General features: G+C 38.3%; 1 protein-coding gene across 1 annotated transcript; it reads right to left on the bottom strand.

The window, feature by feature from the left end:
- Positions 1–249: 249 nt before the first annotated feature.
- On the bottom strand, positions 250–11520 carry LOC131149184 (uncharacterized). The gene is made up of 5 exons (XM_058099371.1): positions 11202–11520; positions 10995–11101; positions 9552–10056; positions 1045–1163; positions 250–917 (listed from the first exon to the last, which is right to left on the bottom strand). Exons 1-5 carry the CDS (start codon positions 11457–11459, stop codon positions 695–697), a joined length of 1212 nt encoding a protein of 403 aa, XP_057955354.1. The 5' UTR covers positions 11460–11520; the 3' UTR covers positions 250–694.
- Between the last annotated feature and the right edge of the window lie 1126 nt (positions 11521–12646).

Genomic DNA, 12646 nt, shown 5'->3' with positions numbered 1-12646 from the left:
AGCAAATTACCGAATCACGTAACTATTATCTTGTACGTGTGATTATTTTTTCTTTGGCGTACATTTTTTTTTTCTATTTTGTTTCTCATAACTTTTTGGAAAATTTCGTGATAATTTCCTTACTGTAATCTCATTCAACAGTGTAATCTTTCATATTTCATATTTAGCAATACCAAATCCCTTTGTCCTCATCTTCCTTAGCTGTCTCCCTAACTTCCAAATCCAAACATAGACTCATGAGCAAGCATCTGAAATCAATAGAGTACAAAGCTTTCTTATAGATGAGCATACAATATATGAAGATCACTGGCAAGGGTTCTATCATCCAACATGGATGCAACTATGCAAGGTGCCCAACATGGTGATCTCAAAAGAACGTGTTCATTTCTATATCTAGCAGATAAAAATGCCAACACAGAATTAAGATTGTTCTGGCCTGCAACAGAGCAAATGAAACCATAATGAGTTAAGTTAAATTCCAGTTTACTACAGGTTGGACTAATTTGGAATAATTTAGTGAAGGACTGAAGGGTTTGGTTAAAATGGCACCATCAAGAACATGGAGTTTTGACACCTACAGGCCAACTACAGAAGACTATTAACTCATAGAAGGTATCAAAGTTCAATTCCACAATGGCAGCTCGCAGTTGCATAATCTTCTGCAGTCACAATTAATATACCACGGCATCAAATATCACGAGGTGGAAGTGGGGAATTTCTTTGCAACACCCACAATATATGCATTCCATGCATCCTGTTGTTGGAAACTTGTAACCTCTTCATATTTCACTTCTCGTCCAATGCCAAAGCCCTCCGCACTCCTGTTTTCTTTGGTGTCTGGCATCTGCTGTATCCAAAAATGGACAGATTGAAATCCCACCTCTTCTAAGCAGTCTTTGATCTCGGGCAATGACCACCTGAACACACAAGCAGACATCTTATGTTTTCACATTCCACCAAAAACAGGAAATATCAATGCGACATGAAGAAAATTAATTATGGCTGGATAGAGGATGCATTTCACAAGAAGATTACACAACTTACAGTCTCCAGCTGTATGAAAATGCATGGCGAAGTCTCTTCTGCTGCTTTTGAAGATGGTAATGGAGGCTAATTCTTGTCCTGCGCTGGATGATGTCAAATTCAGCTTGCTCCCAGATATACTGTATATTTTCAAGAAAAATAAAATAAAATCCAGGCCAATATCAATTATCAATTATAGACATGTAGATGAGTCACAGATGACAGATAATAGTGGCTTGCAATTATTCAATAGATCAGTAATTGAAATTAAAAGAGGTTGAACCTGATCAAATGGGTAATGCACATTTATAACAATGCAGAAAGTAAGCAATGCAGTCACATCAACATACGAGTTTAAAGTACATACATGCAGTAGGCATAAACATATCTAGGAGACGTTTGGTCTCTCAGCTGGTTTGATATACGCTATTGTTCCAAGGACAAATAAAGATTTAGTCCTTAAAAGATAGACACAAGATGGAGCAAGACAAAAAGATGGCCAGACTAAAGGAAGGGCAATAGCAGGTAACCAACAGCAGAAAAAATCTCACGTTAAAAGATTAATCATAAATCGGTCAAATAAATAAAGCAAGAACTGGAATGGTTTTTCTATATATAAAGAATTGTATTAAAAGAGAAAAGAATATACAACAACAAAAAAGGGAAAAGGAAAAATGAAACAAGCAGAGTAAGAAATCCTTCATTTAAACAAAAAAACCAGCTGCAAGGTCAACAACAAAAAAAAAAAAAGGGGGGGGGGGGGTGTGTGTTGGAACAGAAAACAACTCAATGAAGCAGCCAACACACCCTGCTGTAAGTCTTCCAAAGGAACATGTCAAAAAAAAAAAAACATTTGTTGACCACTGCAGCAACGCAAGATAAACCACACTACTCCAAAGCAAATTGCAAGTGGTAGCAATATCTTTGAAAATTCCAGCATTTTTCTTAACCAAACACACCAAATGATAGCTATACTAGTGCACTGCCACGAAACTTTCCTATCCTTTCCCTTGCCAGATCCCCTAAACATAATAGCACCAAAAGGCTTCAATTTGGAGGAGCAAACCCAGTTTTCAACAAAAATACCAAATAATTTATTCCAAATGGCTAGGGTGAAAGGGCAAAGGAGAAAAAATGCGAGCAAGTCTCCTAACTTCTCAAAAAATAGAACAAACAGGCAGCAGAGTGTTATTATATTAGATCTTCTCTTTTGAAGCAAACTATTGGAATTTATTTTCTCAAGTACTGCAGTCCAAATAAAAGCTTTTATTTAGGAACTTTTAGCTTTCCAAATCAAAGAGTACAGGACAAAAGGGACCACATTAGGATCACGAGCTAGATAGGAAAAGGACTTACAAGAGAATTCCCCAGAAGTATCTAAGTTCCAAACTATTTTAGCACTCCCCATATAAACATGAAAAGTGTCCATCAAGTTGTCAATAGAACCAACTCATTAATTTCTCTATCATTAAGGTCTCTCATGAAATGGAAGTCCCAATAATGCCCATCCTCTTGTAAAAGAAGAAAAGAAATCAGAGTATAATGAAAATTTCATAACTAGAAGAGACATGGATATGCAAGAGCCAAGGGTGTCCCCCCCCCCCCCCAAAAAAAAAAAATCCAAAGGTCCTAACGAAAACAAATTCTCATCCAACCACCCACTATGTACTGGACTTTAGGAAGAAAATGATCCGAGTCACAAACTTCCATCGACTCAAATAAGAAATATTAACTTTCACTTTAGCATCCCACCCATACTGTGCTAAACCAAATTTACTACGAATTATCTTATGCCAAAGAGAACTAGGTTCTAAAGGAAAATGTCACAACTATTTCCCATCAAAGAAATATATTGGCACCAAATCCAAATTACCTAGACCCGAGCCTCCCACCTTTCGTATCTACTCACAATCTCCCAACCTAAAAGATCGTTTCTACTACCCTCACCACCACTCAACCACAAAAAACCCCTCATCAACTTCTCAAGCCTCCCCCGCCTCTCTCACAAGAGATGTAGGACAGAAAAGTATGGACAAAAGTAATACAAACCCCCTGAAGTGAAGAATGCTCCTTTCCGCCCATCCGATCCCCTAGCCACTCTCTTAAAAACAGGTCCTAGGAAGAGTCAACATTGGGGTTACCTCCTAAAGGAACACCTAAATAGGTAATAGGCCAAATCAAAATGGCACAACCTACTAGCCTAATAAAAGGATCCACATTAACACCTAGATCCAACATATCACTCTTAAATAGTTATTTTCAACCCCAACACTTTATCTAAAAGGAAAAGAATGGTATCATCTGCAAATTGTAGATATGATATGGTACTATCCTCATACCCTACCTTAAGCCCATCCACCAAACCTCCATCAATTCCTATATCAATCATCCAACTCATAGCATCAACCACAATAGTAAAAGAAAAATGAGAAAGATGATCTCCTTGTCTTAGACCCATTGACGCACAAAACCATGACTTAGCCTCCTTGTTCACTAAGACCAAAATGGCCATAGAAGATAAACACCCCTAAATCCATTTCCTCCACCTCAAACCAAAACCTTTTCCATCCATAACCTTGTCCAAGAAACTCCAGCTTGCCCTATCATAAGCTTTTTCAAAGTCCAATTCAACACTAGACCTCTCTTTTTCGTTCAAACAACAGCTTCAACCACCTCATTTTCTATCAAGACTGCATATAGAATCTGTCCATCACCTATAAAAGCAGACTGACTAAGAGAAATAATATCATCCAATACTGCAGCCAATGAAAATAAAAATAGGATACTGAGAATAGAACTGAGATGAGTTTTAGACAAAATCACGTTCGTATTCATCAATACTAGAAAATATGGTACACACTATGCTTGTGCTCCTCATCTCGCATTATCTTCTCTCTGCTGTTGTATTCTTGTTAGCTATTATTTAACTACGATGAAAATAAAGTTAAGAGAATTTGATAAGCTTCTGTTCAGAAAATTTTCATTTAAGCAATATCTTAGTGCATGGACTATTAAAAGAATATAAAAGGGCAGCCTAGTGCACAAAACTCCTATGTATGCGGGGTCTAGGGAAAGGGTGGACCACAATGGATCTATAGTACGCAGCCTTACCTTACATGTTTGCAGGAGGCTGTCTCCACGCCTCGAACCCATGACCTCCAGGTCACACGGCAACAACCTTACCGTTGCACTTGAAAGGGAAGAGGAAGAAGAAGAGAAGGAAGAAAAAGAATCAAATAAATAAAGATGCCTTAATCAATAGTATTGAAAGAAGAAAAGATTGGAAAAAATATTTCTTTTATTAATTTTGTTCTTACGTACAATCCAATATATAACACAATTACCTATTCTAATCAAGGAAATAATTTCCTATTAAATGAAATCAAATCCCCCATAATTACTCACTAATTACTCACTTTCCTAATTTGTTTTTTATTTACAAAGATATTCTAGGTTGACATTTTAACACTCCCCCTCAAGTTGGATCATAAATGTTAATCATCTCCAACTTGTTAATAAGATCATCAAAACTCTGTCGTCCCAAGCCTTTAGTGAGAATATTTGCAGTTTGTTCCTTGGTTGGTACATAAGTCATACATATAATTCCCTCTTCAATTTTTTCTTTGATGAAGTGTCTATCTACCTCCACATGTTTAGTCCTGTCATGTTGGACTGGATTAAGAGAGATGCTAATAGCTGCCTTATTGTCACTGTAGAGTTTGATAGGAAGGTTTACCAGTACCCGTAATTCCTCCAATAGTTTTCGTAACCATAATCCTTCACAAATCCCTTGAGCGATTGCCCTGAATTCAGCTTCAGCACTACTACGAGCCACCACATTCTGTTTTTTGCTTCTCCAAGTCACGAGATTTCCCCAAACGAATGTACAATATCCTATGGTGGACCTTCTATCTTCCACTGATCCTGCCCAATCTGCATCTGTAAAGATCTCTATTTCCTTGCTCTCACATTTCTTGAAGAAGAGTCCTCTTCCTAGGGATCCCTTGAGGTATCTAAGGATCTTGTATACGGCATCGAAGTGAACTTCCTTTGGTGAGTGCATGTGTTGACTTACTACACTAACTGCAAATGCAATATCTGGTCTAGTATGTGATAGGTAGATCAGTTTGCCAACCAATCTCTGATACCTCTCCTTTTCTACTGGTTTTCCACAATCTTCAACCCTCTTTACTGTTTCTATCGGGGTTTCGCTGGGTTTGCACCCTAGCATGCCAGTTTCAACTAGGAGGTCAGTAACATACTTTCGTTGAGAAACACTAATCCCCTTTTTTGTTCTTGCCACTTCCATGCCCAAGAAATACCACATTTGTCCCAAGTCTTTAACTTCAAATTCAGTAGCCAGAACCTTCTTCAATCTCTCCATTTCTACAGTATCATCACCAGTAAAAATTATATCATCAACATACACTATTAGAATTGTTTTCTTACCTCCTTGAGACTGTTGGAAGAATAGTGTATGGTCTGATTGCCCTTGTCGATACTCTTGATTCTTTAGTACCTTTGCAAATCTGTTGAACCACGCTCTTGGAGATTGTTTGAGGCCATATAATGATTTCTTTAGTTTACACACTCTGTCTTCTTCACCTGTTCTACTGAATCCTGGTGGTATAGTCATGTAAATTTCTTCTTCTAATTCTCCATTTAAGAAAGCACTTTTGATATCAAGCTGTTGTAGTGGCCAATCTAAATTGGCTGCCAGGGACAAGAGAACCTGAACTGTATTTAAGTTTGCCACTGGTGCAAATGTCTCAGTATAGTCAATGTCGTAGGTCTGTGTAAAGCCTTTTGCAACAAGTCTAGCTTTATATCTTTCAACTGTTCCATCAAATTTACATTCCACTGTGAAAACCCATTTACAACCTACTGGCTTCTTCCCTTTCGATAGATCTATCAACTTCCAAGTTCCATTTTTTTCTAGGGCTCGCATTTCTTCCAAGACTGCCTCTCTCCATTCTGGTATTTCTAAAGCTTCCTAAATGGATTTTGGTACTTTCGTCCTGTCCAGATTAGAGACAAATGCACGATATCTTGTAGACAAGCTTTTATACGACATGTATTTCGACCAAAGATATTGAGTACACGACCTGGTTTGTTTTCTGATTGCAATAGGTAGATTGATATCATCAGGTGCAGAATTGTCAGAAGAAGACTCAATTACCAGATCATGATTATTCGGAGCCATCACCAGGTCCAACACTATTGGTGCTTCAGATATAAGGTTCTCCTTCTCCTTTGTTTTCGGCTTTCTTGAGTAAACCAGTATGTCTACGTTATTTTGTTCTCATGCATCTCCCCCTGAGGGTAAGTGTTCAATTGTGTTTGGCAGATCAGGAAGTACTGTAATGGAAGACTCAATAGACGGGCCAGGGAATGAAGTAACTGGAGTAACCGCAGATTCAAAAGTAAAAGGATCAAAGAACCGATCTTCACTCCTCCATTTCTCCCCCTGAAGAGAGGACTTTGAGAAATAAGGAGTGGTTTCAAAAAAGGTAACATCAAGACTAACGAACAGTCGTTTTGAGACCAGGTCATAGCATTTGTAGCCTTTTTGGGTAGGTGAATAACCAATGAAAACACATTTAATGGCACGAGGATCCAATTTATCGCGGTGGTGTGCATGGACATGAACAAACGCAGTACAGCCAAAAATTTTCAGTGGGAGACTGGAAGGGAATCGAGAGTTAGGAAAGTTTTCCTGAAATTTCTGTAGAGGAGTGACAAATGAGAGTACTCGACTTGGCATTCTATTAATGAGATGTGTGGCTGTTAAAATGGCATCGCCCCAAAAATAATGTTTCATGTGGGTAATAAACATTAAAGCTTGGGCGACTTCAAGTATATGTCTATTTTTTCGTTCAGCAACCCCATTTTGTTGAGGGGTATCCACACAAGAACTTTGATGAACAATCCCGTGATCTTGAAGATAAGTTCCCAGGATGGTATTGAAATATTCCATACCATTATCAGTACGTAGGATTTGAATATGAGTCTGGAACTGTGTATGAATCATGGTATGAAAATTGATAAAAATGGAACGGACTTCAGTTTTGTCTTTCAGTAAGTAGACCCAACAAAGACGAGTATGGTCATCGATAAAGGTCACAAACCATTTTGTATAGGTGCGATTTAGGGAACGTGAGGGACCCCATACATCACTGTGAAACATAGCAAATAGGCAAGATGGTTTGTATATGGATGATGGAAACGAAGTACGACGATGTTTAGCAAGTTCACATACTTCACATTGAAACTCAGAAGCCATTTTATTTGAACAAAGAGAAGGAAACAAACGTTTTAAATGTTGAAAATTGGGATGACCCATCCATGAATGCCATAACAAAAGTTCACTATTTTTAGAAGTAGATGCAGAATCACAAATTGCAGTATTACATAATTCACTCAAACTTGCCTCCTCAAAGTAGTAAAGTCCCTCATACGCTTTAGCAGTGCCAATCGTCTTCCCCGATGATAGGTCCTGAAAAACACAATGGGAGGAAACAAATTTAGCGGAACAATTTGAGTCTTTTGTTAACTGACTGATAGATAACAGATTGCAGGATAACTTGGGGACATGTAAGACTGATTGTAAAGTTAAAGAATCAGATATGCAAATACTTCCTTTTCCAGCAACTGGTGAGAGAGATCCATCTGCAATTTTTACCTTCAAATTCCCGGCATATGGGGAGTAGGATGAAAAATATTGATATGACCCAGTCATATGATCGGACGCACCCGAATCAATTATCCAAGGGCATTTGTAACAAGATGTGGTTTTTAAAGCTGTCAGATGATTATCTCGATGAGCCAGAACCAGAGGAAGACTGACCCGATGTTTGCATTGATGAAAACATCTTATATAACTGATCCAACTGTTCAAGACTAAATACACTGCCGGATGGGGTATCATTGTTCTCTCCTTGTGATCTTTCATTTGACCCGCCAGTGTTGGCCTGCTACCCACGATTTTTGTGGTATTGTCTCGGTTTCCAGTCTGCCGGTTTTCCATGAATCTCCCAGCAGGTATTTTTTGAATGACCTGTTTTTCGACAATGTTCACACCACATTTTACCTCTTTGTGGTTGTTGACTAGGTCCTCCTGGGCCTTTTAATGCAAGGGCTGAAGCGTCCGGCCCGGTGTGGGGCCCATCTAATTTTTGGGCAGATCCACGTGCAGTCGGGTCCAGCCCAGCGGAATCATTTTGGGGTCGCAACATTACCCGTCTCCTGTTCTCCTCACGCCTGACCTCTGCGAAAACTTCTCGGGTTGAAGGGAGAGGGCGCCAACCAAGGATCCGTCCTCTCACGTCGTCGAGCTCTCGATTCAGGCCGGCAAGAAACTCGAAGACCCTCTCGTTTTCGAGCCTCCTTCGGTATCGCGTGCTATCGCCGGAGCACTCCCACTCTTCATCGATGCTCAGATCGAGCTCCTGCCAGAGATGACTCATCTCCATGAAATACTCGGTAACCCCTCTCTCGCCTTGCCTCATCTGCCACAATCGGGTCTTGATGTCGAAGATTTGAGAGTAACTCTCGCCATTAGAGTACGTCTCGCGTACGGCTTCCCAGACCTCCTTCGCCGTCAGCAAAAACAAATAAATTTTTCCAATTGATGGTTGCATTGAATTGACGAGCCAAGCCGTGATCATAAAATTTTCGGACCTCCATCTTTGCAAGGCGACGGCGTCGGATGGATCTGGTTTCCTTCGCTCACCGGTAAGGTAACCAATCTTTCCTTTTCCCTCAATTACTAGTTTAATGGACTGAGCCCATTCACGGAAATTTTTTCCGTTTAATTTTTCCAGTGAAAATGGAAAAACTGTGTTATCATTCAAACTCCCACCGGACGTAACCTCTGAATCACCGATGATGTTTGTGGCATAGATAGAATCTCTACTGTCAGCCATTGTTTTAGCTGGGTTTAAGAAACCCTAGCTCTGATACCATGAAAGAAGAAAAGATTGGAAAAAATATTTCTTTTATTAATTTTGTTCTTACGTACAATCCAATATATAATACAATAACCTATTCTAATCAAGGAAATAATTTCCTATTAAATGAAATCAAATCCCCCATAATTACTCACTAATTACTCACTTTCCTAATTTGTTTTTTATTTACAAAGATATTCTAGGTTGACATTTTAACAAGTATCAACGTAGATCTCCCAATTGAGAAATGAAATGGACTGCATATGGTAAGTGATGAAGTTTGGAAGGCTCAATTTGAGTTGTCATGGCCTATGCAATAGAATTCGATCATTATTCATCCATGATAGTATCACATAGAATTTTATTATTTTGTCTCCTTGTATTCATTAGGCACCTCCTGTCCTAGTTAAAAATACCAAGGTTCTTGGTGGACAAGAAGCTAATCAACCACTATAAAATTGTCTCTTCCTCTAGACCTGAATATGCACAGAGAATGGATGGCAATCCGTGTGATTGGATAATTTTTCTTCAAACTGATATTACACTATTTTTCAAATCTTTGGAGCAAAATGACAATACCGTGAAGTGCGGAAACCTCCTTTGAAGCTTTAGCTTGCACTCTGATGATGTACCACCATATAGATCCATCACAAATATACCACCTTTCTTGGACAAGGCATTAAGGACATGCTTGAAATACAAAATCAGGTCTCCACGTCTATGGAGACAACAACTACTGTAGTTGAAAGCGCACACAATGTCTCTTGCACGTAGTGGGAAGTTATTCATGCATCTATCATCAGTAGAAGTGCTGGGGTAAACATGCATTGCAGATTCCAATGGGACAGTCTCTGGATCACCTTCAATACCTTCCAATGAGATATTTCTGATGAGGTTTTCAGGCTCGAATTTGAGTAGCGTGGCCTCAAGTGGGTGCAATACATTCCCATGAAGCAGGGATATTCTAGAAAATCCATCAGCCCCAACTTTCTTTACATTGTTTTCCATGCACCAATTTAGGGCGTCAATGTCCAAATCAAGTCCAACAGCAGTCCGTCGTGGGTCCCCACGGAGCCATTCCGTACTGCCAAATACATGAACTAAGTGTGCTTTAACTCTTTCAAACTACATCAAGTATTACAAATAAGAAACAAATTAAATGCAAAAATATTATCCACATTCATTAGTAACTGAATATTGAACAGTAAGGCAACAACCATAAGATACCGAACCATACTTGTCAACTATCCCAATTTAGAACATCAATGAAACCATATCTGTAGAATTTATGGCAAAATAGCATATTTAAAATCCAAAGCATGCCAACCTAGATACATTTTTTCCTTTTCTACATGCATTTCAAGCTAAATTGCATGAGACAAATGTTGCAGATTGCTTTGTAGAAATCATTAAATCATAGTCCTCCTACAGCTATCAAAAATCTAGAAACAGACCATTAGATCACAAGCTGATCAAGCAATGGGCTGCACTACTATGTACACATGCTTATATTCATTTAAGAATTATGTTTGCCACCACGCATATTGTTCGGTTGGGTGCTTAATCAAACAAGCTGGCCTTCAATTGCCCATTAACTCAACAAACCATGCACAAGAAAATAAACCAGCAAACAAGCTTGTTAGATTTACTACCTTACCTAAAATCTTAAGCTTTTAAGTTGTGGACCAACAATATATATGAAGCTTTAACAGAAATTAAACTCTCGCCATAAAGCACAATAAAACGAAGCAACTGAGCTGAATAATAATAATAATAATAATAATACATCTGCAGTAAATTAATCCAAAAACGAGGTTTTCTGTACGTGTGATAATTTGATTTCTTTTTCATTACAATTAAACCAGTCCTGGAATGGAAACGAACATATAAACTGAAAATCTGAAGTGGTGACGATATTTCACCTAAAAAAAAAAGAAGCGGTGACACAAAATTAAGTTGTCATTCAAACCCCCAGAAAAGCCAATCAGACCCTCGAGACAAACAGAGTACAGTTTTAAGTACCTAAGAAGAGCAGTCCCACAAAAATCTTCCTGTAGATGGAGAGGCAGCCTTCCACCCACATACATCAGAAAGAACTTCAGCATGTAGCTTATATCTCCTTTCGGTGACTGCAGAACGCCAAGAGATGACAAATTAACCCGAACCATGATTCCGCTTTCAAAAATATTAGCTTTCAAAAATTTATGAAGTTTTTAGGCGACGGGTCACCTGCACAGACTGCTGATAGAGAAGAAACTTCGATGGAACATCCATTGGTGAGTTTATATCATTTTCGTCTTCGTTTTCTTCTTCTTCTTCTTCTTCTTCTTCTTCTTCTTTAGAGATAGTGGAAAGTTGTTGCTCATTACCATTATAGGGGTAGTCGTCGTCTTCTTCTTCTTCGTCCTGTTGGGAATAGTAAGAAGCTCCTCCGCCGCGAGGAGGCTTCCGCGAGTGTCTCTGCTTCTCCTTCCCATTCTTTCCCATTACCCTATTCGCCACCGCATACAGTCAACAGTTTTTAGGTTCCTCCCTTAGTTGTGGTCCTTTATTTTTTGGTTTTTTCTCTTTTTCCGTTAGGCCCACACGGCATGGCATGGAGTGTAATATCAAACTTAAATTCAACTGTCCGGTTTTTGTTTTTTTTTTTAATTAGATAACAACTTCAGCCACTAACGAGCCCTTCGGACCCCCTAGTGCAGCACCAAACCTACGAATCAGCGTTTTTTACCTCCAGATCTCTCTAATCAAGACAAAATCCAGATACGGACACGGCTTTCATGCATTTATTGGACGTTCAGCCAACCCGACTCCTGTAACACATCTTCATTATCATCAACGGTCCCTGCTGACTTACAAAGCGAACTCTCACCATCCATATTTCTCACTGACTCATTAAGTAAATTCTCACCATCCACAGGTACCGCTGGTTCCGTGAGTGTATTTACCTGAAATTGAACCAACGATACTAAAACAATCACACTCATAAGTTTGCACTAAAAAAAAAAAAAAAAATCATATCCATAAGCTCAGTTCTTTAGCACAATGTACAAATTACAAAAATTGTATTAAATTTTTCTTCAAATGTATACAAATTTAAATTTAGAATTTTTAAAAAAAATATGTAAGCTCTCTAAAACATTTGGGTGCTCACTAGTAAGATCCTTTTTTAGTTCAATTTTTGTTTAAGAAGCCATCATTGAGAGCCAAGCACATGTTTTGATAATTATAATTTGAATTTAATGAGAATACTTTAATTGTTTTGATTTTAGGGTGGGGTTATGTTGACTTCTTCATAATCATACTATTTTTTTTTTTTTCAACACTTTTTCTGTATAATGAAAAAAATGGCTTATCCAATTTAATAAGCTAACAATAAAGAATATAATTTGTTTAGATGTATTGCTAAATCTGTCACTTTATTAGCAGTTTTAAGGATCTAATTTGATAAAAAGAAAAAATTGCACATTGATTTCCTCCACTAAGCAAGTGAATAAAACTCAACTACCAACCAAATCATTGAAAATGCTTGATATCCTCACTTATATCCCAAAGAGGGTGGATTTGAAACTTGCAATAATTTACAAAATGTAGAGCTTTCAAGGAACTTGATTCAAATATAATTTTTCAAATGCCTTCTCTTACACTTCTCACACATTCTATTGATATGATTC

The sequence above is a fragment of the Malania oleifera genome, chromosome 2 (genome assembly GCF_029873635.1).
Source record: "Malania oleifera isolate guangnan ecotype guangnan chromosome 2, ASM2987363v1, whole genome shotgun sequence".
In the NCBI taxonomy this organism is placed as follows: Eukaryota; Viridiplantae; Streptophyta; class Magnoliopsida; order Santalales; family Ximeniaceae; genus Malania; species Malania oleifera.
The sequence above is the reverse complement of the archived record's forward strand: the minus strand, read 5'-3'. Positions and strand labels throughout refer to the sequence as shown.

Bases quoted from the DNA above. Each gene is read 5' to 3' on its own strand.
- LOC131149184 (XM_058099371.1), bottom strand. From the start codon at position 11,459: ATGGGAAAGAATGGGAAGGAGAAGCAGAGACACTCGCGGAAGCCTCCT. The intron at 11,102-11,201 runs GTGACCCGTCGC...GGCGTTCTGCAG, and splicing joins TCTATCAGCAGTCTGTGCAG to TCACCGAAAGGAGATATAAG. The intron at 918-1,044 runs GTAAGTTGTGTA...TTGTGTGTTCAG, and splicing joins TTTTCATACAGCTGGAGACT to GTGGTCATTGCCCGAGATCA.